Raw genomic sequence first — 27429 nt, forward strand, 5'->3', positions numbered from 1 at the left:
TTGCTCAAGCCTTTAATTTAGTTGTGATTTTCTTGGTATTATAATTTAAAATAATTCAAATATCCAGCTGTAGTTCTGTTGTTTTTCTAAACTCATTCTAAACTGTTTTGGGGGTTTCTTTTTGTATTTTACTTTTAGAGATATGCAGTTCTAAGAGTATTTTAATCTAAATTTCTAAACCGAAGAGACTTCAGGAAAGTCTGGCGGCAGAAGCTTGATAAATCCATCCATCCATTCGCTTCTGCTTATCCTTTCCAGGGTCGCAGGGAGCTTAATAAATCTGCTCTATAATTTGACAAAAGCACACTTAAGTCGTACTGAAACTGTAAACTGTAGATTCCATCACATAAATCTTATTCACAATATTTTTCTACTCTGATATCCTGAGCGGCCCGGGAAAGAGCCAATACCTTGTGATTTCCTTTTTGGCTGCTACAATCAGAATTTTTAAAAGATATTAAAGAAATTATCAGAATTTTTTAAGAATATGGAAGAAATTTGTAAAGGTATTTTATTTACCTTGAGCTTTGTGGAACTCAAGCCGTAACGTTTTAATTTTCCAGCAGTCCCACCTTCCAGGCCTCACATAACCTCCAACGGTTGAGTGTTCTCATGTCAAATATCCCTTTTTAACTACAGAAATTTTTATCAGTGGTTTATTGTCCTGTAAGGAGTACAGAAAGGTGTATCTGAGTACTTCATACTTTAGAAAAGAAGTCTTTACTGATGGGTGCATGGGAGGGTATCTGGTGCAAAGGTATCACATTAACAGTGGCTGTGCAAGAGCTATTAAAAATTAACGAAAAATAGGACACAGAGTTTCTGTCTCACTCTGAAAGATCCTGCTGTGCTGATTTGCTGCCCAGTGTAAAATATTACTGCCACTGTCTGAAATGGATCTAATATTAACAGCTTGTTGAATTAACAGTGGGCACTTATAGTGTGGTTGCTTGCTTGCTAATGATACGTATTTAAATTGGCAAATTTTTTGAGTGGAGTTTGGTGTAAAGCATTTCATGCACACTGAGCACAAACTGGGACAGTGGATTATTTTAAACACTGCATGGTAGCAATGGCACCCTTCAGTGACAATTTTACATAAATAAGCAGTGTGTTATACTGTTATCAGATGTGGAGTCTCACTAACCACTTTAATAGTGACTTGTGTCCCAAATACTGTTTATTTGTCTTAGTTACAGATAGTGAAATAAAAATGGAAAATGATTGTTTCATAATTGTATACTCAGCTTGGTCAAGACAATAATTCGAGAACGAGAAGCGTAGGATTTTGAATTGATACCATTGGTGCATCTACTAAAGTTCTGGGGTCAGTTTGAATATCAGTGACCTTGACCTTGAGTTCAAGTTTTCTGAAAATCTTGTGAATGCTACAACTCTGTGACGAGAAGTAAGTCTCCTAGGTCTTTAAATTTGTATATAGGACTAGGAAGCTGAAGGGTTGCACTGCGGGCCATCTGTAGAGGTGTAGAGTCAACAACCTGTCTCTGAACGTGGACAAAACAAAAGAGATTGTTGACTTCAGGAGAGCACAGTGGGATCACTGCCCACTTAACATGAATGGATCCTCTGTGGAGGTCGTCAAGAGCACCAGATTTCTTGGTGTCCACCTGGCGGAGAACCTCTCCTGCTCCCTCAACACCAGCTCCATAACCAAGAAGGCCCAGCAGCGTCTCTACTTCAAGCAGAAGCTGAGGAAAGCCCATCTCCCACCATCCATTCTCACCACCTTTTACAGTGGGACTAACAAGAGCATCCTAAGTAGCTGCATCACTGTCTGGTATGGTAACTGCAGCGCATTAGATCGCAGTACTCTATAACGGATTGTGAGAGCAGCTGAGAAGATTATTGGAGTCCCTCTCCCCTCCTTATAACACCCGCTCGCTGGAGGACCCCACACAGCCTTCAAACACACTCTTCACCCTGCTGCCTTCTGGAAAGAGGTCCCAGAACATCCGGGCCCTCACTACCAAACTACGGAAAAGTTTCTTCCCACAAGCCGTCAGACCCCTGAACACTCAGTGACTGCACTGGCACACGCACACCTTCACACACGATAGTTACTTTTGCACAATACTCAGCATTTTGCACATTTCCATTGTCTTGTGTCTGTTTCGTCCTGTTCTGTCTAGTTTTGCACTGTTTTGTCTTGTTTATTTTTGCAATTTATGCACACTGCACTTTATGTAGTCCTGGGTTTGTCCGTATATGTCATATATAGCACCAGGGTCTCGGAGGAACGCTGTCTCATTTCACTCTGTACAGTACCTCTGCACGTGGTTAAAATGACAATAAAAGCCACTTGACTTGACCTGTATTTTGTAGCAGTTGCTTGGAGACGAGTGCCATACAGTTCAAATGAGCATACATTCCAAAATATGCAAATTAGCCCCATACATCATAACGATGATGTTTGCTGTTCAGGGTATGAACATTCTATGCTGAAAGTTTATAAATATACAACCTCTGACTGCTTGTTTTCAGTTGAACTTTTGCAAAGCTGAGGAGATTTTGGCTGCGATCACATCAAGTCCAAAGATGTTTAAACTTCTTTTTCACAGAAAGGTAAGTTTGAAGAGACTCACAGCACATTTCTCTGAATGTTTTCTTATGGTAAATAAGCATTTTTGAAACTTTTAAGGAAGCTTCTTGGATGATTTCTGTAAAAACTGAATTTTGAATCCAAATGAAGGATATTGTATTTTCTTACCATATACTTTGTTTTATGCCATTACTGATGTTGGTTTTCTTGTTTCTAAACAGAAATCACACAAACAAAACGTGGCAGAGACAGAAAGTCCTTCTACGTCTCATCAGAGGTAAAGAAATGTGTCACTCTTTAATGCTGCTGGAGATATTTATAGCAGTGGTTTAGTTGGAGCTGTTTTATTTCCCTTTTATTGGTGTTTTGTATTTACATCTTTTACTACTTCTAGTCTTGTCTATAATTTATATTGATTCAGAGATTAGCGTTTGAAAATGTAGAGTGTAAATGTACAAAATACATGATTTTGTTCCATTACAGTTATTAATTTTTATCTGCAATCTCCAGCATGTACTCCTTGTTAAAATTTTCCACTTTGAAAAATAACATTTACACTTTTGTCCTCATCAGCATCCCGGATGCTTCTGTTGCTGAAAATGGTCAAAAGAAGAAGAGAAAATGGAGACACTTCTGCTGTTCCTCGGTTTGCTTTTACTCAAAACATATGAAATGCACTTTCTCTTTAAATTGCACTTGTTAATTTAAAGTGACTTTACTTTTTTAATAAACTTATGTTTGTTCGTCCTCTGCAGCAAACTGACAGCGATGCAGAGGCAGAGAGCAGCACTGTGAAGACACAAAAGAAGTGTCGCTGGTTTCTTTTTAAATTCTGGAAGGTATGTTTTATGGAAAGAGTCTCTGTCATCAAGCATTTACTCATCACAGTTAAATGAGAAGAATTAAGAGCAATTTAGCACATCCATGTCCTCAAATTAAGTTCAAAGATGTTTAAACGGTTTTTTTTCACAGAAAGGTAAGTTTGAAGGGACTTGCAGGATGTTTCTCTAAATATTTTTTATGGTAAATAAGCATTTTTGAATCTTTTAATGAAGCTTCATGGATGATTTCTGTAAAAACTGAATTTTGATCAGAACCAAATGAAGGATTTTGTATTTCATAGGACAAACTTTAAAACTCAATTTAAAGCATGAATAAATTGTTTTTATTTTATTTAAAGATATTCCTATATATCTGCTTCATGAGCTGACAGCTCACTAAAGTGATAAATAATATGAAATAATACCAAATTTTCTAACTGGACACTTTTCATGGAGAGACTCCCTTGGTATGTTTGTTTTATGCCATTACTGATGTTGGTTTTCTTGTTTCTAAACAGAAATTACACAAACAAAACGTGGCAGAGAAGGAAATTCCTTCTACGTCTCATCAGAGGTAAAGAAATGCGCCACTCTTTAATGCTGCTGGAGATATTTATAGCAGTGGTTTAGTTGGAGCTGTTTTATTTCCCTTTTATTGGCATTTGTCTTCCACCTTGTGTATTTACATCTTTTTTACTACTTTTGGACGTCCTCCAAAATGTTTCAGCGTCAAAGCTCATGCATACATGCACATACACTGCTCAGAATCTTGACATCTTTCCTAATTTTGTGTTTGTGTTTTTACCTTTTTGGAGCAGTGTAGCACGCGGTGGGAAAAAAATAAAAAGTCAAACTGGGACTATAGACCGCTTCGGGTGAGTACACGTGGTGCACAAAGATCAAAGGTCACTTTGTCAAAGTGGAGAAAATGAATTATTTTACACTGATACTGTAAACGTTGCGCGTGTGTGTCAGGTTTCCAAACATCGGAAACACCTGCTACATGAACTCCTGCCTGCAGAGCCTCCTCAACATTGAGGAGTTCATAAGAGACATCAGGCGTCAGGGGGTTTTGTGGAGCACAGATCCAGAAGCTCAGCTCTTAAGGTGCGCTACGTCAACCTTCTACTTTCTTCAAACACCTGAAGAACAAAGAGATCTAACAGCAGAAATGTCTGTTTACCCTTCCTTTCTACAGAAGGCTTATTGATGTCAGGGACTGTCATGAGTCGACAGATTATGGCCTTAAAGATCACCACCTAAGAGCTTTTAAGAAGGCATTCAGCAAGCAAGCTGCCGAATACACCGGCAGTGCACAGAAAGTGCGTCAGCTATTTGGACATTTCGTTTTTTGCTTTACCTTCTGATTTTGATGTACTGTTTTAAATCTCTCTGCTTTTCTTTCAGGACGCTCATGAATTCCTAACATTGTTCCTCAATGAGGTCAAAAGGCTCACACCTCGCCTGGAGAGGAACGCAGCTCTCCTGGGCCAAAGTTATACCTGCCCAGTAGAAGACCATCACATTTTTAAAATGGAGAACATGAGGACATGCAAGAGGTAAGCCTGTCTTTCAGAAACGCAGAGCTGGTTGCAATATTTTCATATACCTCTTTTCCACGTACCTGATCTTTACTTTAACTACGTTACTCCTGAAATGTGTAGCTGCGGTCACCACTCATCACAGCAAGAGGAATTCACCAGTTTGTCTCTTGACCTGGTTCCAGAGGGGTCTGTGATAAACATGTTAGAGACATACTTGAAGGTAAGATCACAAATTCCAATAGAGTTGTCGTATCAGCGATCTTAACACACCTTTTTTGTTAGTGTTTGTGTGTATGCGTGTGTGTGCATATGTTGAGATTTCTTTCTACCATAAAGCCTGTTTTCTCTGTGCTGTTGTTCAGGAAGAAGAAATAGAATATCGCTGTGATTGTGGAGGGACGGCCTCAGAACTGAAGTCGTCTTTTGATACACTGCCAAGGTGAGTAAGGTCACATCAGAATTGATCGACTGACCAGGTTTCCAAACTGTGGCGCATCAAATATCAGAGTTTTTCGAGACAATATTTGAGCAGTCGTTTTCTCCCATCTTCTGTTTGTGTTTGACACTCATTCTTCTTATTTTCTACCTTGTTTGTGTTTTTTTTCTTTTCTGCCAGAGTTCTGATCTTGCATCTGAAGAGGTTTGGCTTTACACAAACCTACAAGATTCAGAAGGTGGATGACCCCGTCAGGCTGCAGAGGGACTTGGTGGTGCCATCCAATCAGGTAAAAACAGACTGCAGAACGTCTCAGGCTACGGAGATTTGAAAACTCCGTGTCCACACTAGCGTTTTCAGTCATTTTCAAATAGTTGTGCGTCTGCATTGAAACGGCCGAAAACGCCTATGTTCCAGTCCTGCGCATGCGCAAAAGTGAGTGAGAATTACAGAATTTGAAGAAAAGCTATCCGGAGCATGTACAAACTGATATTAATCGTTTTTAGGGCTGTCAAAGTTGAGAGCAATCAAAACAACTGCTGTATAATGCACTCGGCTTATCTTTGTTTAATTGCTCACATGACTGCATCACATGACTAAAATGCGTCATCGTTTTAGAAAGTCTGCGTTTTCGAGTGTCCACACTGCGACGGGACAACTCCGTTTTGAAATGTATGCGTTTTCGAGAGCGTTTTCAAGATGCTGTGTTTTTCCTTGAGGAAAACGCCGTCTCAGTGTGGACGGGAGGTCAAAGCGGAGAGAAAACGATGTGTTTTCAAACGAAAACGCATTAGTGTGGACGTAGCCTCAGCAAATCAGCTTAATTGTGGCACTGATGTGAGACTTTATGAAACTAACACTCTTTGGATTTGTTCCTTCTCAGGGTGGTGGCTGTTATAGTATTGTCAGCATCATCAGTCATTATGGAGGCACAGAGTCAGGTAAAACAACAGACTTGTGACAAACAGAAAATGAAAACTTGCTACTTTTCAGTGAAGGACTCACACACAAAAGCTTTTGATGTTCTAAGAAGCACTAAGTCAAAATCACTGTTTGCTTGAATCAGTTGACTTCCAGAAGTTGGATTCATTTGTCTTAATGTGATTTCAGGACACTACATCTGTAGTTCTGTCCATCCTGAGGAGAGTCAGCACTCTACATCAGATCGCTGGCTCACCTATAATGACGCACAGGTGCTCCACAGAACTGGATCTGCAGTTTGTGAGGAACAGCAGCACTCGGCCTACATCCTGTTTTACAAGAGAAACGTAAGAAGACACAGCATCTCATCCTGAAGTGAGAGAATTTTTAAATGTCCTGTTACCTTGTTAACCAGTTTTGTCTTCATTCTCAGTTCTGAAACAGGAAGTGGAAGGAAGGAAGGAAGTTAAGGTCATCGTCATGCTGAGAAGGAAAAGCAGTCGTCCCAGCCCACCATCGCACACTGGAGGACAAGTATAGGTAAGTATTGCCCTCAGGAGGAAGGGTCCTCCCAGAGAGCCTGGTCCTCCCAAGATTTCTTCCTCCAGGAGGGAGTTTTTTCTTGCCACCGTCGCCCCACATTCACTGGTCTCATCAGCAGGGACATTTTTAACCTCCTAAGACCTGAACTTTCATGGCATGCATTTTTAATTTCTCTGTGCCATTTGGGTTGATTGGGACCTGATGAATGTAAAAACAAAGACATCAGATTCGGACTATCTTTTTTTTGTTTCTCAAAAGAATGAGATCCACATATGAGGACATTCATTTTAAATTTCGATTGAACAGTGGCAGTGTAATGTCCTCCCTCATAAGTGGATATCAGGTTTTTGAAGAGCAAAATTTTGTATTTTGGTCTAGACAACCCAAAATGTTATGTCTACATATGTGGACACCAGGTCCTAGGAGGTTAAAACAAAATCTACTAGAGATCGTCCTTTTCTGGACCAGTGTTTGGCTTGCTCTCTGGAAACAACAAATTAGTGCTGTCAGCGTTAACGTCATTTTACCTAATGACGTTTACGCTGACAGCACTAATTTTATTGTTGTTATTAATATTATTATTAATTTATTTGTAAAATAAATTAAATTTAAAAAAACAAAGAAATGATTTAATTCTTTATTTTATTTTGTTTTATTAAAATCAAAATAACAACAAAAACAAAAATAACTAATAAAAAAATATTAAAAGTATTCAGCAGTGTTTTGTGAAATTTGTAATGAGCCTTAGTTAAGTTGATGTCACAGAAGTTTCTGAATCATTTAGATTGTTCAACAAACTGATTCACTCAGGTAAAGATGGTAAGCTGGAGCAATGGTACCCTTGGAGTTCAGTTTAAGTTTTCAGACAAATATTCCCTCGATCAGTTGCAGCTTCTGCTTTTAAATAAATGATTTAGCTGCAAATGTTTAGCTGCAGGTAGCAAAGTCCAAAAGTGACAACATTTCCACTGCAGTCTCTCCAGAAATGGCTTATAAAATTTTTACCAAATTAGACATTTATCCTTGGATCATTGACAACCCTGTAGGGTGAAAATCTTTCATTGTACCTTTTATAACATTTTAACAAGTTGCTGTCTCCTGCTGCAAGTTTCCTGTTTTGGCTGAACTTCATCAGCTCAAAAAAACTCACCGTGCTGTGGTGTACTAAATGACCTCATGTACAGGACACACTGAAGGCAGGTTTGCAGTGTTTAATTAACAAAGTCAAGATCAGTTAACAACAGCTGAACTAAAGACTTTCTTTTTCTCATCGATAAAATGAGGTCCATGCCAATGCGCTCAAATGGGACCTCCATTAATGGTGAGGGGCATAAAGGTGCTTTTTGAATGACCAGCTGGTTCACCAGCTGACACCATTGGACGCACACCATCGGCGCATATCCAAACATGCAAGAAATGCAAGATGGTGGTGCGCACAGATACAGCGGCTCTATGCTCTCCACTTACCCAATTTCACTGTGCAAGAAACTGCACAATGACAATAAAAAGCTCTAAGTCTAAAACAGTTTCCTGGCCAGTAAAATCGGGCAATTATTCGCTCCAGAGTTTTATGCTATTCCAGGTGACCAGCCATCGACTTGTAATGAGCCAGCTAAAACAATAATTTCTCAGTGGCTCTTCTGGCACCAACAAGTGGGTGTGTTCTTCCATCGTGCAAGTGTCACGACACACTGAACATGGTCTGAACATGGATTTTCCCTCGATATTTCTTTTCCACCAGTACTATGGGGTATTTGTGAATATCCATGACTGACCCGGCCAGGTGGCCAGCTGGTCTTTGGACAGGGTCACGGCAGTTTCAAGGTTCAACAAAATCCCTTTCACTGACAGACTGAAGGAAAGCTCCTCAAAAATAGAGGGTCTTCAAGCTCCTCAGTGGCACGAAAAGGTTTCCCGGACTCAGTGTTGTATATTTTTTTCCCAAAAGATTGAAATAGTGGAGAGAAATCAGCTTCTGAAACCATCCAGAAGACAAAGTCTCCAACTGGTTTGTGGAAGTCCAGTTTCTCCAAATTAATCAGCGGGTGAAATGTCTCTTCATGGATGGTTTTGATTCTGTTGTTATTCACGAACAAAGCCCTCAAAGCAGCATATGAAAGAAAGTCCTCTTTCATTGTTGTCTCCAGCGTGTTAAAAGAGAGATCGAGCTCAGTGATGAGTTTTGAAGCGGCTGCAGGGACTTCTCGAAGGTTTTGGCTCGAACAGTCGAAGGATGTTGTTCACAGTGGTGACACTGTTGACTGGTGATTGACAAGCACTGAGATACTAGCATGACAAACACAAGAAACATCATGACTTATTCTCCTGAGTGCCTGCAAAACAAACACAAAATCAAACTCAAAGCTTTTCTCTCAGATGCTGGTGTGGCACAATCTAATGATAAAAAAGGTCATGCTAACAGCTTTTGGAGCACAGCTGCACAAAATAACAGCTTTTGGAGCACAAAATGCATTACAGGTAAACCCAGTACCCAAACATGTTAACAAGGATAAAGAAAAAATCTGAAACAAAAGCAGGTAGTGTGGTGATTTATGTTGTGAGGATGCTTTCACTCCCATCAAAGTCACCCAGTGTTGAGAACCCAAATGAGCCCAAAAACCTCAAGTGGCTGCAACCAACAGCGAACGTCAAGAAGTGGATACTTGCATGTTGAGCCAGAAACATGCAGAAAACCCAAAAGAGGCGAGATAGCACATCTTGGTCCCACTCAGGCAGTACGAACACCTGGAAAGAGGAGCCCACAGTTCAGACCCAAGGTCACTGGTAAGGACACCAGCCAGTTATAAGTCTAGTTTTAATTTTCATTTTAGTTAGTGTTATGGCCTTTCTAAGGGTGGCCAGACCATAATATAAGGGTGATCCACCCCTGTCTGACCCCAAGCAGCACATCACACAACCAGTACAATTTTGATGGTGATTTTTTTTCACAGTGATTGAATTCTAACAAAGGAAAGGAGCGAACTATAGCTTCGGGGTGGACCCCAAAACAACAAACAAAAGGGACCGTATCTAAAGGATGTACAAAACTTATTTATGAAAAGAATAAAACCAAATGACAATGTCTTATCTCCCTAACTAAGAAAAACATGAGAAAAGGGTAATCAAATAAAAAGGCAGTCCACCCCTACATGCTCCTGTATAAAGAAACAGGTAACACAAAGCCTGCCGGTTGAGGTCCATGGCGGTGTCATCTTATATGTTGTCTCCAGGTCATTAGCCAATCTGTATGGGCCGTCCCATGGATGCACCAATCACGGAAAGGCACCTGCACACTCAGATTTACATATGAGACAACATTACGACAACAGTCGTAACATTAACTAAAAATGTTTTTCACCATCTCGTTTTAACTTCTGGTTTAGCTTCAGCTAACTAAAACTAAATGGACCTTGGAAATAATCACATCTTAATAGAGTGAACCATAGACTGTATAAAAGATAGGACCATTGCAACTTTACTGCAGCACTTCACCCTTTCACATAGTCCCAGCTCTTCTCTGTCATGTTTTATGGTGCTGCAAATGTCTTCAGTTGGTGAAAGGTTGGGCTGCTGGTGTCTTGTTGTGCTTGCTATGCATCCCTGACTCGTTTCTTCTTTCTGCATCAAGTAAGGAATGTAGTGAAAGTTCCCAAGAGGTTAAAAGCACCACTGAAAAAATGCCATCAGACCTGAGTTGGGACACTTGGATTATGGAGCTTCTGGACCAAGAGAGTGGATGGGAGCATGTGTTTAACAAGTAAGAGTATAACGTCCCCCAAAATGTCCCTAACTAAGAAAAACATGAGAAAAGGGTAATCAAATAAAAAGGCAGTCCACCCCTACATGCTCCTGTATAAAGAAACAGGTAACACAAAGCCTGCAGGTTGAGGTCCATGGCGGTGTCATCTTATATGTTGTCTCCAGGTCAAGGAGACAACCTTAACCTTAACAACCTTTCGCGTGCCACAGCTGGTTGCCGACCCCTGGACTAGACTATTTAACAATATGTTACAGATTTATGTTACAAAGAAGAAACGCCACAGAGGAGGTTTGTGGATGTAGTGAAGGAGGACATGCAGAGGGTTGGTGTGACAGACGATGCAAACAATTGCCCATTCCCACAAAGCTATGGTAAAAGCTAGCGTGAGATTGGGCTGGGTTCATTGTACTGCTGTATATGACTAGGTATTTATTTGGGAAAGGAAAAAATGAACTGAAAACAGTTACTTTCTTATGAAATGAACAAAAATAAAACCCAATGTTGTAACAATTACTGCATGGTATATAAATTAAGATTTTCAAAATAAAACACCAGGCCTCCTAAGTCCTAACTCTGGTTTCACTCATAAAACCTTATACCTTTAAAGTGGAATGGCTTTCACCTTTGAAATGCCCCAGGGTACAACTAAAACAGTTATTGTCAACTTAAACCACATTTGTACTAGTGGGCCCCCACATAGACACACATTTACTTGTCCATATTAAACCTGAAGCATAGGCCCTTTCTCTTGTTTGTACTTGTGTTCTCGTGTACTCGTGATACGTCATCAGTCGGAGACCAAGTACTGTTCCAATTCAAAGTATGCATCAAGCCGAGAACGCGAAAAAGTCCCGGATGTGTTCTCGCTCCGCCTGTTTTATCGATAAATGAACGTTTTCTTTAAATTATTTGAATATATATGAGTGCCTGTGTATAAATACACAAACAATACACATATGCTTTCAATTGTGTAATTTAAGTGATCTAGGTAGCTCTGTTTTGGAAGTTCAGTTAACGCTAGAAATGTGTTTTGGAGTTTCTACGTCCTTTAGAATTTGTACGTGCTTTTTGGAGTTTGTACGGGCTTTATCTCTAGGGGCCACTGTATATATTTATATATAAACATACATAAATAAAACCACTTTTTTTTTTTTTACATTAGTAATTCCTTTTGTGCATAATTTTATATTGTTGTTAATAATAAATTAATTAAAGCAACAAAACAACCTGAAGAGCCGAAAGAGCCGTCTCTTTTTAGTGAGCCGAGCTGAAAGAGCCGGTTCTCTAAAAAGAGCCGGAATTCCCATCACTAATTCTTAGGACTTAGCTTCTGTGTCAGGTCCCACAGGTTCACCTGAACCTTTACCACTTGTCCCGCCCCAAAGCAGAAAAGAGTGTTTTGGACTGGCTTGTTAGTCTAGCAACCAAAGACAATACAGAGTTGAGATGACTGACATTAGATTGGTAAACAAATAAGGTGAACCTATAAAACAGTCATAAATTCAATTATGTTTAATTCTTGAGTTTAATAAACAGATAATGTCTGTTAGCAGTTAATCTGTCATTACAGTTAAATGCTGAAGCAGGAATACATTTGTTTAACACTCACAAATGTAGGACTTAGTCATTTCTACTTTAATTTCTCCATTTTCTACCTATTAAAGGATGACAAAATCGCATTTGGAGTCTGCTGTAGTTGATAGTGGTGCAAATACTTTCACAACCACAAGTCAAAGGTTTTTACACTTAATTTGTCTTGTTTTTCAATACATCAGTATTTTAAAATACATTGTTATTTATCATAAAAAAGAGCAGCATTGATGAGTAATGTGCTAGTTTTCTGTGGTGCCATTTTCATCCTTGTACTACTGTGGTAGTGAAATATACTTTAGAAATGTGCTATAATAATGCAGTTCTTTAACTTGGAGTTGGTCTTGTATGGTTTAACCTTTTTTTCCTGTGTGTTCGCATTTGTATTGTAACATTTATTCTGTAGCGATATCTCCCAGGTGGCGTCTTTGGTCTCCTTCCTTGCTGTTTTCTGGTAGTGACCTCACCCAGATAGCTGTAGGATGGTCACTCACAAGCTGAACACAAATATTTCTTTTAATCTTTGCTGCCATTGTATTAAACTTGATTTATGAATTTATGTATTCAGTCAACACAAATTCCAAGCAGGTAAAAAGCTTTGGAGCTCAGCAGCAGTCAGAAGAGCTTGATGAGGTGAGGAAGAAGTTACTGCCTCTGTCAGTGCGCCCCAGGGTGGCTGTGGCTACAGTGTAGCTTGCCATCACCAGTGTGTGAATGTGTGTGTGAATGGGCGAATGACTGGATGTATAAAGCGCTTTGGGGTCCTTGGGGACTAGAAAAGCGCTATACAAATACAGGCCATTTACTGTTGTCCTGGAGTAACTGTAACCCACATAATTCCCTGAGGAATTATTAAAGTATTCTGATATTAAAATCAAACATGAAATGCATTCAAAGACAGAACAGAAAATATTCACAAGCAAATAAAATAATATATTCAATAGTTGTTTTTTGTTTTATCTTTCAAATCCTGTTTATAAATTGGCTTTAGCCTGTGCAGCATCACAACTCAGGTGAGTTCTAAAGAACTCCTCTATCTTCTTCCACAGGTGGATCTCTGCTGCTGCGTGGGCCCTGGGCTCCCCTCCCCACACCACTGAGAAGCTAAGGATCCCATGGAAAGCAGAGGAACAGAAGGGTCCATAGGGTGGCTCCAGCAAATGTCCAGCTCCAGGATAAAAAACAGTCTCAAAGTTCTCCTTCCCACGACGCTTCAGTCTCTCCACCATCTGGTCCATGTAGGCCTTGCTGTCCCAGTTGAGGTCATCCTCTGCAGCCACAAAGAGAAACTGGCTCTTGGCTCGTTCAATGGGGACGAGGCTTCCTTTGTTCTTCTCTTCCAGGGGATCTTCAGTAGCATACTTGGTAAGGTTTGCTCCAGACTTGGTGGTAATCACCTTGCTGAAGTCAAACATTAAGGGTGAGAGGATCTGCTGTTTCTTGTAGTAGAGGGGAGTGCCCACACTGGCACTGGTGCCATTGATCCAAACTAAGGCCTCCACACCGGGCACGAATGCAGCAAGAGAGAGCGCGATATCTGTTCCCTTTGATCTTGATATTATGCCGACTCCTTTACTGCCTGCCTGTGAAATAACACACAGAGCTCAGAAACCGGCAATTCCAAAGTATTAAAAGTTGTGACCTGCTGGGCATTTAAACTGGAACAGTTTAAAGAAAAAAATGGGTGTTCTGGCACATAACTCGTAACTACACATAACTAGGACTCCCTAAAGCAGTGTCTCACTTTTTGCCAAGCAATTCTTCAAACCTGACTGATTTTTAACCAGTTCACTGCATTTCACAGACTACGCATGCAATCATTCCCCCCCCCAAAAAAAACCCAAAAACATTTGCTTCACATTCGGTCTGAACACACAGTTACATGGGTTCTTGTAAAGTTACGCTGCTAGCTTAAGTGTCACCCACTGGACCCACCTTGGGGTGGTGGCGTAAGAAATCCACGGCTTCTTTAAAGGGGTCCAGATGTATCTCTTTCATATTTTGTCTGTCACTGAACACAGCAATCGTGAGGACCAAAAACCCTTTGTTGGCCAACAAACAGGCTCTTTTCTCAGACATGAAGGTGCCCAGATCCAGCACAGCAGGGAACGGACCCTCTCCTAGAACACAGACAACAAAAGTTTCATGTAAGTAGGTTATAATCATGCATAATGTGCAACTTTAACCTAAAGCCCTACAATAAAAGATCCATATTCAACACTTCATCTATGTTTTCCAGTTTAAATATGAATTAAAATGTTTTTCACTCATGTATCGTGATTTTGGTGTAAGTTTCATCATATAGTTTCATTACAGCCCAATTAGTGCTGTATTTTATGATCTCAGAGGTGTTAAACACATTTTTTTTATATTTAAGGATACTTTTAAATAACTTCCCAAAGTAGTACAATAAGTACTTCTACAAAGGATACAGCTGTGCAAATATGATTACAGCTAATCTGACAAGCCACCCCCTCCTCTGTCCTCCAGATGCATTTTAGGAACTGAGACATCTTTTAAGACATCTGTTATTAATCTCTGTCTCTCTTCCACAACATGTCTTCTATCCTGTCTTCCTTCTCTCACCCCAGATGGCCCCGCCCCTCCCTGAGCCTGGTTCTGCGGGAGGTTTCTTCCTGTTAAAAGGCAGTTTTTCCTTCCCACTGTCGCCAAAGTTCTTGCTCATAGGGGGTCATTTGATTGTTGGGTTATTCTTTGTATGTATTATTGTAGGGTCTGCCTTACAATATAAATACTTTGAGGCGACTGTTGTTGTGATTTGGCGCTATATAAATAAAATTGAATTGAAATTGAATCAAGAAAAGTGATGTACCCTTTGCAGAAAATATACCTTCGCCACCTGTTAAAAAAAAAAAGGGGGCCCACTGTAATGATAGTGAATACTTCTAAGTGGAAAACCACATACAGTACCTGGGGGTGTAAACAAGACTCCTCGTATGTTCCCCTCTTTGACTGGGTCCCGACTGACCCCGTCTCCCATCAAAAACCTCTCGTTTGTCTCTTCTGCCAGTATCCTGCCATCCGCCTCCTGCTCATGCACAGAAAACTTCACCACGTGAGGGTTCAGAGCTTTGTTCTTGAAGAAGTACTTGTGCAAAGTGTCTGCCTTCAGTGACTGCAGCAGACCCATGGGCTGCACTCCAACGTAGCTCCCGTTGAGTGAGGGGTCTCGGTTCAGGTCGACCTCTCCGCCATCATCTGCCCTGTAAGTGGCTGAAGAGCTGAACACCACTTCTCTCTCGTCGGTCGATGTGGCTCTGATTGTGACCACCTGCCTTGACCGCAGCCCGGCCACTTTCAGCTGAACGGGCTCATCAAACAGACACCTGGTGCTCGGCAGCAGCCTCAGCCTGACTTGGGAGGACATCTTTTCTGAAAGATCAAAGACTGAACTCCATGAATGTTCAATATTTGGACAAATGGGTCATTGCAAGGAAAATAAAAAAGAAACATTCTTGGAATGCTTCCCACTCGACACCATCAGAATCAGATCTTTTTTTTTTTTAACTTCAATATATTTGAGGACGCAATGCTACATACTATGTAGATTACTGGAGTTACAGACCAGAAAGTATACAGTGTTAGGTCAAAATGTGGCACTTTTTAATGTCCCAGCATTTTTTAAATCTCACAACTTTTTAACCACATGAAATTTTAAAGGCTGAAAATTACATTTCAGCTTTGTTACAAACAGCAACCTATTTAATTTTAATTCAGCTGTCTACTGGGATATATCAAAATTTTCAGTAGTAAAACTTCATAAATTTAATGCCAATGATGCAGAGAAAAAGAAACAAGCAATAATACACTGGGTATTTTTCCTGCTCTGATCAGTCACTGGAGAAAACTCTCACAGGTGCATTTTGATGACCTTTCACATAGTTACTGGATGTGAAAGGTCATTTTTTCCCTACATTCTAGTGTCCAAAGTAATTTTCTAAAGCAGGGATTCCCAAAGTGTGGGCTGGGGCCCTCTGGTGGGCTGTAAAGATGCTGCAGGTGGACCACAGTATTAACAGAAATTCGGTTTGGAATTACTCGGAAGTATGTGTAGTTACATGTTCATACAAGTTAATTTACTTATATAAAAAGTGAATTCGAACTGGTAGTACGAGGTGGTTAGTTTGTGATATTATTCATTACTGTGACCTTAATTTTCTGCTCATGTATTTAAATTTGTATCCCTGTGGCAGGCGGGGTCACACACTGGCCTTAACATTATGCATATGATTGGGTAACAATAGCAAATTATAGCCTGAGTTGTTTATGTTTGTTTTGTTTTCAAGGAAACATATACATTTCTTTTGTATTTTAATTAGAGGGAGGATTTCAGATTGGGTGGGCCCCGCTAGGTTTTCTTTTTTTAAGAGAAAACGGAAGTTGTTGTTGGGGACTGAAAGTTAATGACACACTGAAATCCCTAAAGTTTATGGAATTTTGGTTAATTGTATGGATTAAACAAATGACACTAATGGCTCTTGGCTCTGGAGTAATCGCTGAAATTACTCCAGAGATCTAAAGCGTATCTTATATGAATATTTCCCATAATGCTGAAATGCCAAGTGTATCATATTTAATACATTAGTTTTTATGACTTTTTTGAGACTTCCACATTATTAGTGTGAATTTTCCCCCTGAGAAATCTGAAGAAATTGCACAATAAAATTTCAAGCAATAAATTGCACAAAAATGCCAGCTGAAGTAAAAAAAATAAAAAAATTAATTAAATTAAGACTCATACATGCACATTGATATTTAATTTTTTTTATGGGTCTAAAGTTAAAAAAATACCTGTGTCAAAAAGATGAACCATTTTGTAGTTATTTCATGGTTCAGGCTTTACAGGGTTAAAAACGAGTTCAACTGTTGTTTCATTCTTTTATTCTGAAGCACATTTGAATTCATGGGATTAATTTCTTCTTTTCTTATGTATGTGTACTTTTGATATTTGTTTTGTTTTCTGTTCATTATTAATCATACTGTCTGTGTAAAACACCAGCTTCTAATCTAGGCATGGGGATATCTTTAGAGTCCTGCATATGCAAACCATGCATATGTCACAGAGGGACAACACAACAATAAACAAGGGGAGACTGAGACAACATGAAGACAATATAGATACAGTATAATGAGACGGGGGAAGTTAGCTCAACACAAAACACATTACATATCCATTACCAAAATAAAACAGGAAATGTGACACAACATGAATCCATCCATCTTCTTCTGCTTATGTAATCCAGGGTCACAGCGAGAACATAAATCATTTGACAAAATGAGCTCTTAAGACACCGAGACCATGACAGCTGTATATATTCAAGGACTCAAGAGATTTTTCAAATTAGCAAAGAAAAAAAATATATCAACATTTTTCTGGAAATGTATGTTTCCATTAAAATAGTAAATGGCCTGTATTTGTATAGCGCTTTACTAGTCCCTAAGGACCCCAAAGCGCTTTACACAACCAGTCATCCACCCATTCACATTCACACACCGGTAATGGCAAACTACATCGTAGCCACAGCCACCCTGGGGCGCACTTCGTAATCCATTTAAAAATTCATCTTAAGTCACTGTCTGCTTATTCAGAAAAGTCCTGTTTAATTTTTTATAGGAGATGTACTCCAGAGAAGCTCCTCACTGTACAGGTGAGACGCTCGTGACTGACTCGCAACACAAAAGCTGCCAAAATAAGTGAAAAGCAAGGATTCTGGTATCTTACTGCCCCTGAGGATTTTTATCCCTTTCCAAATTTATTTAACAACACAAATTCAAAACAGCTGATTATTCAGCTTCATTATATGACATAAACCCTGTATTCTCTCTCCCCTTGAGCTTTTCTCTCTTAACTGTCACCAGATTTTTGTTATCTTGTCCACACAAACAGTTTTATTTGAATGTAGTTTGCAATTTTTCTTGCACAGAATTTATGCAGATAAAGTTATCACATCATTCCACCAAATGTTACAGTTTATGGCAATAAGACATGGAAGAAAAGCACAAAACTGCATAAAAGGTCAACCTAAACCTCCAGACATTTGAACACTTTTACTAATTTGTAATCCATGATCATTTCTGCACTAACATCTGAATGTGAAATAAAGCTTCACTCTGCTGATCTGTTACTTACAATCATCTAAAAGCCTTTATGTCCCATTAATTTATTTTACTTGTGATGTGACAGATGGACGGTGGGAGTATGTAAATAATCATAACAACAGCAAAAATGTACTGACAAGGTGAAAGTGAGGGTCTAGAATCTAGTTATAGTTCAATCACTATATCAAGCTAAATGAAAAGGCTTTAAGCTGAATTCATACTGATGTAGATGTAAACTTTACATAAACTGATTTTTGTGCTCTGAGGCTGAAAAGTATGCCAAAAACTGCCATTCTTTTAACGGGCACCTGAGGCTATATCCAAAGAAGTGAGTAACTCTCAGCAGTAGGAATACACTTGTTTACAGCTTGGACCAAAGCCGTTTTTTGTATCTATGGCTAATTTTCTACTTGTAACAGCTTCATGCAGGGTGGAATTTTATATAACTTACCCATTTAAATTGTGTGCAAGTGGATGTAGCCACATTTAGTGACAGGTGCGTGGAAACTAGGTCAGTACTGTTTTAGTGGGCCTCACCGAAATTGACCTCTCAGCCACGTAACTGGGTAAGTTTTGTATTATTTAAAAATGCAAATCATCAGCTAGTCCAAGAACTTTGTGCTCCAATTCTAGTGTGTGATGTTCAAGTATTTAGTTTGTTACACCAATATATTGTATTGATATAGTTTGCTTACCAAGCTTGGAAGCATTGGGTGATAACTACATCCTCTTGCTAACGCACTGCTTACACCAGGCTGTTTTTCTGTTTGTTTGTTTTTCATTGTTATTTTTAAGTATGAGTGATAGAGTGAAATAACATGTTTTAATTCAAGTTTATTATTTATTACATCAACGCTAAAAAGAGTTTAGTATTGATTGCTTAACTACAAAGGATTGGAAACAAATCTTTCATCCATTCTGTTTGGGAAATCTATCCATTCATTTACTTCCACTTACCTAATTCCGGGTCACAGGGGGCGGGGGGAGCCTATGCCACCTGTCATAGGGAAAGCTGGGTTCCACCATGGACAGGTTGCCAATCTCTCACAGGGCAACACATCCATTCACACTCACATTCACACCTACAGTCAATTTAGCATGACTAATTAACCTAATTGCATGCATGTTTTTGGGCTGTCCAAAGAAGCCAGAAAGGCAAAGAACATGCACACACAAACTGGGTTGAGACTCAGAACCTTGTTGCTTTGATATTCAGTACAAATCACTGGTCCACTCTGCTTGACACTCAGGAAGCTTTAGGTTTTAAATGTGGTGCCTAAAGTTAGATATTTGGGTCACATCATGACTGATCTCTGCAATGATGATGTGCAGCACCACTGCTGCACAGTATATGCACAAGCAAATATGCAAGTCTTTAAATTCTACATGTGTACAGATGATGTTAAAAGCTCCTTTTAGATGGCTTTTTTAATTGTACTCCATCTTAAACCACAATTATGGCACAAAAATAAAAGAAAAAAGCTTTAGGATGTTGCTCAAGCTTGTGCAAGTGCAACACTAAATGTGTATTGTTTTAAGTTTTGATTGAGTAGTGTTAGTTTGTTCTTTTCCTTTGTTTGATGACTTCATTTACTTTTGTTTGAGCAACCAAAAAAAAGTCAAGTGGATTTCATAATGGTTTTGAACACACTAACAATAAAAAGCCCATTTAAGCCTCTCAGAAAATTCCTAATAGAACATCTCAGCTTTTCATTAGTTATCTATTGTTTTACAGAGTTTTTCAAATCCTGCAGGAGGCATTACTCTCAAAACAGAAATAGTAACACCCATGATGTTAACCTATTGCTCCCTCTTGATGCAGTGTAACCACTGCACTGTTAAGCCAGGGGGCTTTTTTTTTTTAAATCTACATAAATATACACGGTACGGTATCATATACCAAACATTAAATGTATTTTTTTTCCTAAAAACTATGAAAATACAGATTTCCATGCAGTAGTGTTGCAACACAGAATCTGACATGATGTCTATGCCTATTCAGGCCTCACTGGGAACAATGTAAAGCACAAAATGTGTGGGATAAACATGTAATTGTTATACTTTTACCAGAAACGTGGAAATCTTTGATCATCTGTTTTCAAAAGCAGGCCAACACGTTCGCTGTCTGCATGTTGGCAAGAGCCCGAGGACCACTGCCAAACACAAGGGCCGCAGAGGGATTTGAATAAATGTTTCTACAATCACTGTTTCCTCGTGTCCTTTTTAGATGAATTAAAAGGAGATGATATGGTGGCTCTGCTTGTTTTGGATGCACTGTGCAAGGAATGAGACAAAGACTAAAGAACAGCGCTCTTGCGTAAATCAAAAGTTGTTTGACTTTGGAGACCAACTTTTTCCTTTGTGTGTTGATAAAATCAAGAACTACACAAAAAGTGTACAAGAACTAAGGAATTTTCTACACCAGTCATTGCAGTTAATCAAATCGCAATCACTATTGCTAGGATTTAGTTTCCCGTGAAAGCTCCAAGAGCAAGGCAGCTCTCAGATTGTGGTTTTTGATTGTTTTGCCAGTTTCATAAAAAAATTATAGTATGAGACATGTGCTACAGATATATATATATAAAAAAATTATTTACTGACCTCTTACAGCTACAATCAATAAGATTTATTAATAACATAATGTAGGGTGCGATCGTGGCTCAAGAGTTCGTCTTGTAATCGGAAGGTTGCCGGTTTGAGCCCCGGCTCCGACAGTCTTGGTCGTTGTGTCCTTGGGAAGACACTTCACCCGTTGCCTACTGGTGGTGGTCAGAGGGCCCGGTGGCGCCTGTGTCCGGCAGCCTCGCCTCTGTCAGTGCGCCCCAGGGCAGCTGTGGCTACAATGTAGCTTGCCATCACCAGTGTGTGAATGTGTATGTGAATGGGTGGATGACTGAATGTAGTGTAAAGTGCTTTGGGGTCCATAGGGACTAAGTAAAGCACTATACAAATACAGACCATTTACCATTATGTTTAGAAACAGAGTGGACCTTTCAAATTATTTCACACATTTCCTCTAGGTTCAAATTTGTAGCTCTTTCTCAAAAAATTTGAGTGATTTCATTATTGTAAACCCAGTAAATGTGCTTTTAAAGTGCACAATAAAACACTGGATAATATCTCATTATGGCTTCCAGATGGACTAAATAAATAAAAAGAAGCTTGCAGCTAGCAGCATGAAATAGTGAAGAAAGGGGAGCCGATATCATGTGATGCATTATTGAGCAAAGTGTAAGAATAGTCTAAGAAGAATTTTGGCTTTCAAGTTTTCTTCAACTGACTTTAAAACAGTCTTTGTCTCTGTCCTTTGTTACTAAAGTCCTAAAGATACAACACAGTCTTAAAAATAAATACATCTGCACCACATGGGACAGAGATCTTGGCTCCTCTTGTCAGCAGCCTGCTAAGATAATTACACGGTGCAGACTACATGAACATGGCCTAATAATACACAGTGCAGACATGGCAGGCTTGTAATGTTCACCAGATCAGCAGCTTGGCCCAAAACCATTCTCGTTCTTACTGTTTTTTAATCAGTTGGAAGAAAAAGGTGAACACCTGAAACAGACAGTATTATTTGTAATTGTTACTGTACGGGGGACTTCTTGAAGAAAGAAATCAGCTGCTAATCTGACCGAAAGCTTGTTTGTGTCAATGAAACTTTGAACTTTATAAGCCGATCTTTTAAACTATTCACTGAATTCTCAGCGTCACAAATTACCAACATGATGTTAACAACAATCCAAGGGAGAGCAGCAGCTCCAGTCCTTCATTAAATACCACAAGCGATTAGATGATGAGAGAGAAACTACAGGATAAGGAAACTCCATCCACAGGTGGACCCACAAGGAAGCATCACAGAAGAATGAAAGGGACAGAAGGACTGAGAGAGAGTGAGTGAGAGGGAAAAAAAACAGGGAAAATCCCAAAAAGTTATTGTTAGAGGCCAAAAACCAGGGGTATTAATATCCAGGTAAAATACCCCAGCTTGCTCCAGATCCTTTAAATCACCTTCAATTAATTCAGTGAGATTTTTTAGGTGTAACTGATTTTGCAGAAATGGAAATGTTTTCCAAATTCAATGTTTTTTAATGTGACATAAACAAAAGTACAAATGTTGGACTAGAGTAGGATTAACCTCTTCAAATCTTATGTTATTTAGTTCCATTTAGTTTGATTAAATCTTCTTTAAATAGCACCAAAACAATACAATTATTCAGCAAAGAATTCAACCCCAGCAGTTTTTATGGGTTGTTTTGAGTTAACTCTAGTATTCAGTGAGGTTTCACGGAGTCCTGAAAACTTCACCCCTGATAAAGTCTTTTGGAGCATCATGACCTGCCTCCTGTCTGTTTTGGCTCCACAATGGGCCACAACAAACAGCTCACCATTAACAACAGCAAGTTAATGTCAAGTGGACATTGGATAGTGTTCAGAACCCAGCCTTAACTTCTCTGATCACCTATTCTGCTTGTCTCTAAAGCCTGTATGTTTTATACCTTGTACTTGTGAAATACTTTTAACATCTCAGTTACAGTTCTGGTATCTGCTGGTATCTGCATGCAGTTTAAATTTGAATGGCTATACACAAATGAATTAATCATCATTTACTCATAAACACAGAAGCATAAAGTCAATCTCAAGTTCCCACAGAACATACATCCCTTAGTGCAGGTATAATGCCTTTCAAAGGCCAGAAGCTGACGTGAGCTCCACTGAGCTGAAATGACAGAAAGGGAGCAGTCAGATACAGAAACACAAAGAACAGGAGAGATAGAGAAGGAGCTTTTCAACAATGCTGCTTAATAAATCAAACAGGCAGATGAAGGTTCTGCAGTCTTCATGAACTCCCTGCACTGTAGCAAGCATGTTATCTCCCATCTCAGAGGTGAAAAATGAGGTTGAGGTAGTTACTAGTACGTCAGGTTTTGTTCCCCGCTTCCCATTTCTTGTTTAAATTCCTCTTCCGCTCTGCCAAAGTTGCTTTGAGGTGATTAGTTTGGTTGAGTTTTATGGTGAGTTATTATATTTTTTCAAGACTTTAGTGTAATGTTGCCCAAAACTCTGTTCACTTAACAGTAATCTCCAACACTCGGTCTTCCTCCCACAGTCCAGCACCATGCAGGTTGGGATAGATGGTGCTCTAAATTCGTTGTAGATGTGATTCTGTTTCTTTCTGTGTGGGAGCACTAGCCAGAGCACGACTGTTTATTTAGAGGCTTATACTGCCATCTTGTGGCAGTAGTGAAGACTGTGTGCAGAGAAGACTGTGTGCAGAGAGCCACGACAAACTCGAGCGCTTATCAAAACAGGAAGTTATCACTAATCCCTTCACAATAAGAGCCTGAACTGCAAACAAACGCAGAGCTGCTCGGTACCGATTATAGCCCCCCAACCCCCCTTCCCCTCTCTCTCTTCCTCTCCACTGCATGGCTTTGGAAAATGTGAATGCGTGCACAAAATTCAGACTTTTAATTGTATTTTCTTAAGTTTTAAAGCTTTATCTGCAATCATACTACATCAAAGTAATTAAGTAATAGAAAAACAACTAAATTAAAACTGAACAGTTAAACAAAAAATTCAATGTTTTTCATTGTCTACAGTACCTTAGAAATTTCAGTATGTGTTTTTTTATGTAGAAAAAAGGAAACTGCTTGAAGATAATAATAATAATGATGGATTGGATTTATGTAGCGCTTTTCAAGGCACCCAATGCCACTATTCATTCACTCTCGCATTCTCACTGGTGGAGGCAAGCTACGGTTGTAGCCAGCCACAGCTGCCCTGGGGCAGACTGACAGAAGCGAGGCCGCCTACTGGTGTTGGCCCCTCTGGCCAACACCACAGATACGCTTCCCAACCCCCTGAGCCACGGTCGCCGTAATAACAACCTTTTGTTTAATAAATGCTGAAAAGCCTGGGAAATCGCACATTGACTACAATGAGACTACAATATGACTACAATAAGATTATAACACAGTATCCAACATCAGGATTTAAGGGCAGAACCAGAAATAGAAGAAAATTTTAGAAGTACTTACAAGAAGCATTAACAGAAGCTTGCCGGAAAATAAACAAAAAGTTGTTGGAGAGTCCAGGGCTTTTTCCAGAAACCACGTTAAGAAAAGATGCGGAATTTGTTAATCGTGAGATGAGGGAAATTCCACGTTTTGTGTTATACATAGAGGGCTACCTAAATGGCTGGCAGGTTTTCTTCAACACACCTTAAGTTTTTGTTTGACTCCTCCCCTCATGCTGCATCTGTCTGAAACTGTTCCTCATTTCCACATTTATGTAATCATCAAAGCACATAGTGATTTGAAAATTGCAGCTTTTCTGGTATTAAGAGATGACCACCTTACTACTTAGTAACATATTCAATAGAACATGTTGGATTTGTTGGAGGTAGTTACCAGTATGTCAGGTTTTGTTCCCGGCTTCCTGTTTAATTCGTCTTCTTGCCAAAGTTACTTTGAGGTGACTAGCTTTGTTGAGTTTTATGGTCAGTTATAATATTTTTATATATATATATATATATATATTTTTTATAAAACAGGCCCTGGGACAAAGGGGGTAAGGTCAAGAACTGGTCCAGGATCACACAACAAACACTCAATAATAGATCACAGATAAAAGACCACCCCCACAGGACTACTGGTAGTGGCCATGTCCTTTCCCCAACATATATATTCATTTCACCTAGTAATAACCTCCAACAGGTGCTCTCCAGGTACTCTATCTTCCTCCCACAGCGAAGCAACATGAAGTTTGGGATAGATGGTGCTCTAAATTGGTTGTAGATGTGATTCTGTGTCTTTTTGTGCTTTAATATCAGGAATTATTTTGTCTAATTAAATATTGACTGGCAGCTTTTCTGGGGTGTACCCTGCCTCTCTCTAAATGTCGGACAGGATAGGCTCCAGCCCCCTTAATTATTGGGTAAGTGTTAAGTGAATTGGATAAGTGGTTAAGAAAAATTTAGGGATATTTTGGCTGGGGATCGTAAGCATATTTATAAACTGAAGGAGTACGTTTAATATTAATAATATAAATGTACTACATTTGACAGATGTACAGATAAGAGCTAGAAGCTCCATTAACAGAAAAAGAATTAACCATGTAATATTTCTTATACCAAACAATATAGTGCCAGGGCTGGATGGCTTCCCGGCTGAGTTCTATAAGCTTTTCTGGGATATGCTCAGCCCAATATATTTAAAATGTATCCAAGGAATAAAACAAACTGGTATTATTCCCTGTGATTTAAACACAGCTGCTATCACAGTTCTTCTTAAACCTTGCAGGGATCCCACTGTCACATGTAGTTATTGATCACTCTCACTAATTAATACAGATATGAAAATTATAACCAAGGCAGTAACAATCAGAATTGAGAAAGTCATCTCATCCATAATTCACCTGGATCAAACTGGTTTTATCAAACACAGACACTCCCCAAACAATACACCTAGACTTTTGGATTTAACGGCTTCAACAGGAAGCCGTTAGGAAAAGCTTTGTAAAGACATTTGTGCAGAGAGCCATGACAGACTGGAGTGCTTACCAAAACAAAAAGTTACCACTGATCCCTTTGGAATAAGAACCTGAGTTGCAAACAAATGCAGAGCTGCTGGATATGTTTTTTTAATAATCTCTCTTTTGAATTTAACCTTTTGGATTTAATGTCAACTTAAATACAGTTTCAGTCAGTGGCAGACCTGTAATATTTGACCTGTACTAAATGAGTATAATAGTATTTGCCAGTGTGGCAAGCACGTCCCATTTTACTTAGAGGTTAACTCTAATGGAGCCAATGTTGCTATGTGAACTTTGCTCCAGATACCATTCCTGCTATCCAGAAAGTACATCATGAAAAGCTATTCGTGTACACGCAGAACACCCAAAACAACGCTTAACAACAGTGCAATCCTCTATGCCAGGGGTCTCAAACTCGCGGCCCGCAGGACGATAGTTTTTGGCCCCCACCTTAATATGAAAATTTAATGTTAGTGCGACCCGCGAGTTTGATAATGTATTTTAATGTATGACGTATGGAGTGTTTCTTTCTTTTCTGTACCTGGCTGGCTTCCTCCTTTGGGCAAACGCGGACATTCGCCCCAGCGCGCTGCGTTCACAACACTTCAAAAAAAGTTGTTTTTTTTAAGTTGCTGCCCAGCGGGACATTATACGTATATAGATTTATACACACGTCAGTGGGATTTTTAGTTATTTTTTCACAGTTATTTTTATTAATCCCTCGGGTGGGTTCCTCTGGGAAATTCGATTTCCAAAAAAGCACAGCACCGACAGAAGTTACAGAGTTATACACACACACATATATATAAATACAGAGACAATATAAATAAAATATACGAAGGGGATAAATAGAATAAATAGGAATAAAAATAAAAATACAAGTGAATTGCACATTTCAAGTATTGAGTCTATATCAATCTGTATTACAGATTGATTAATTTTCTTATTAATTCTTAATTTGCTTATTTATTTTTCATATTTTGTGTTAAAAAAAAAAATAAAGAGATTTGCGAAGATTGGAATTTTTTAACCATGCCTTTCTTGTGGAAAACCTAATGCGACCCAGCCTCACCCAGACTCTGCCTCCAGCGGCCCTCAGCTAAATTGAGTTTGAGACCCCTGTTCTTATGCATTTCTGACTAGAGCTTTTTTCGTGTGTCTGACTCTCTTCTGACTACAAATATGTAGGACTGCTTTCTTTCATTTGCGCAAAATCTCTCAAATTAGAAACATCCTGTTTAAGAGTGATGTTGAAAAACTAGTTTATGCATTATTACTTCTAGGCAGAACTACTGTAATTCATTATTATCAGGCTGTCGTAAAAATTCCCTGAAACACCTTCAGGTGACCCAAAATGCTCCAGTAAGAGTACTGACAGGGAAAGAAGGACCATATTTAAGAAAAAAAAATCCAAAACAAAGAAGTGAGAGTTCAGGAGGCTAGCGGCAGAGACACAGCAGTTAAGAGGGCTGACCAGGAGGCTGGCAAAGAAAGACAGAGCAGATCTGGAGGCCGACCATGACCATAAAGATCCTCGGCTGACAAGACTAGAGACCGTTGTCAGTTTATACGTCAAGGACCTCCTCAATCACACTAAC

At 39.3% G+C, this 27429-nt stretch overlaps 2 protein-coding genes across 4 annotated transcripts; one reads left to right on the forward strand and one right to left on the reverse strand.

Annotated features, from left to right (window-relative positions):
- Positions 1–1132: 1132 nt before the first annotated feature.
- LOC309693461 (ubiquitin carboxyl-terminal hydrolase 37-like) lies at positions 1133–6805 on the forward strand. Of its 3 annotated transcripts, none has more exons than XM_082512678.1 (16): positions 1133–1327; positions 2503–2583; positions 2782–2837; positions 3134–3206; positions 3316–3399; positions 3900–3955; positions 4200–4256; positions 4357–4488; positions 4580–4703; positions 4789–4940; positions 5046–5145; positions 5288–5364; positions 5542–5650; positions 6245–6302; positions 6472–6629; positions 6716–6805. In XM_082512678.1, exons 2-16 carry the CDS (start codon positions 2557–2559, stop codon positions 6719–6721), a joined length of 1269 nt encoding a protein of 422 aa, XP_082368804.1. In that variant the 5' UTR covers positions 1133–1327; positions 2503–2556; the 3' UTR covers positions 6722–6805. The 3 variants fall into 3 exon arrangements, with proteins under 3 accessions (XP_082368804.1, XP_082368806.1, XP_082368805.1); XM_082512679.1 differs by lacking the exon at positions 1133–1327 and adding an exon at positions 1332–1408; XM_082512680.1 differs by lacking the exons at positions 2782–2837; positions 3134–3206; positions 3316–3399 and having other exon boundaries at positions 1135–1327.
- Positions 6806–11980: 5175 nt separating this feature from the next.
- LOC309693466 (acyl-coenzyme A thioesterase 1-like) lies at positions 11981–16147 on the reverse strand. Its single transcript, XM_082512688.1, has 3 exons — positions 15107–16147; positions 14111–14295; positions 11981–13758 (listed from the first exon to the last, which is right to left on the reverse strand). Exons 1-3 carry the CDS (start codon positions 15561–15563, stop codon positions 13150–13152), a joined length of 1251 nt encoding a protein of 416 aa, XP_082368814.1. The 5' UTR covers positions 15564–16147; the 3' UTR covers positions 11981–13149.
- Between the last annotated feature and the right edge of the window lie 11282 nt (positions 16148–27429).

Source organism: Aulonocara stuartgranti (assembly GCF_965226115.1).
Source record: "Aulonocara stuartgranti genome assembly, chromosome: 18".
In the NCBI taxonomy this organism is placed as follows: domain Eukaryota; kingdom Metazoa; phylum Chordata; class Actinopteri; order Cichliformes; family Cichlidae; genus Aulonocara; species Aulonocara stuartgranti.

What these genes read in the sequence shown, in the direction of transcription:
- LOC309693466 (XM_082512688.1), bottom strand. Translation starts at nt 15,563, where the DNA reads ATGTCCTCCCAAGTCAGGCTGAGGCTGCTGCCGAGCACCAGGTGTCTG. An exon ending in AGTCTTGTTTACACCCCCAG is followed by an intron (nt 14,296 to 15,106) that starts GTACTGTATGTG and finishes TCTGTGTTCTAG; the next exon opens with GAGAGGGTCCGTTCCCTGCT. An exon ending in TCTTACGCCACCACCCCAAG is followed by an intron (nt 13,759 to 14,110) that starts GTGGGTCCAGTG and finishes GTTATTTCACAG; the next exon opens with GCAGGCAGTAAAGGAGTCGG.
- LOC309693461 (XM_082512678.1), top strand. Translation starts at nt 2,557, where the DNA reads ATGTTTAAACTTCTTTTTCACAGAAAG. An exon ending in TGGTGGTGCCATCCAATCAG is followed by an intron (nt 5,651 to 6,244) that starts GTAAAAACAGAC and finishes GTTCCTTCTCAG; the next exon opens with GGTGGTGGCTGTTATAGTAT. An exon ending in TTATGGAGGCACAGAGTCAG is followed by an intron (nt 6,303 to 6,471) that starts GTAAAACAACAG and finishes ATGTGATTTCAG; the next exon opens with GACACTACATCTGTAGTTCT.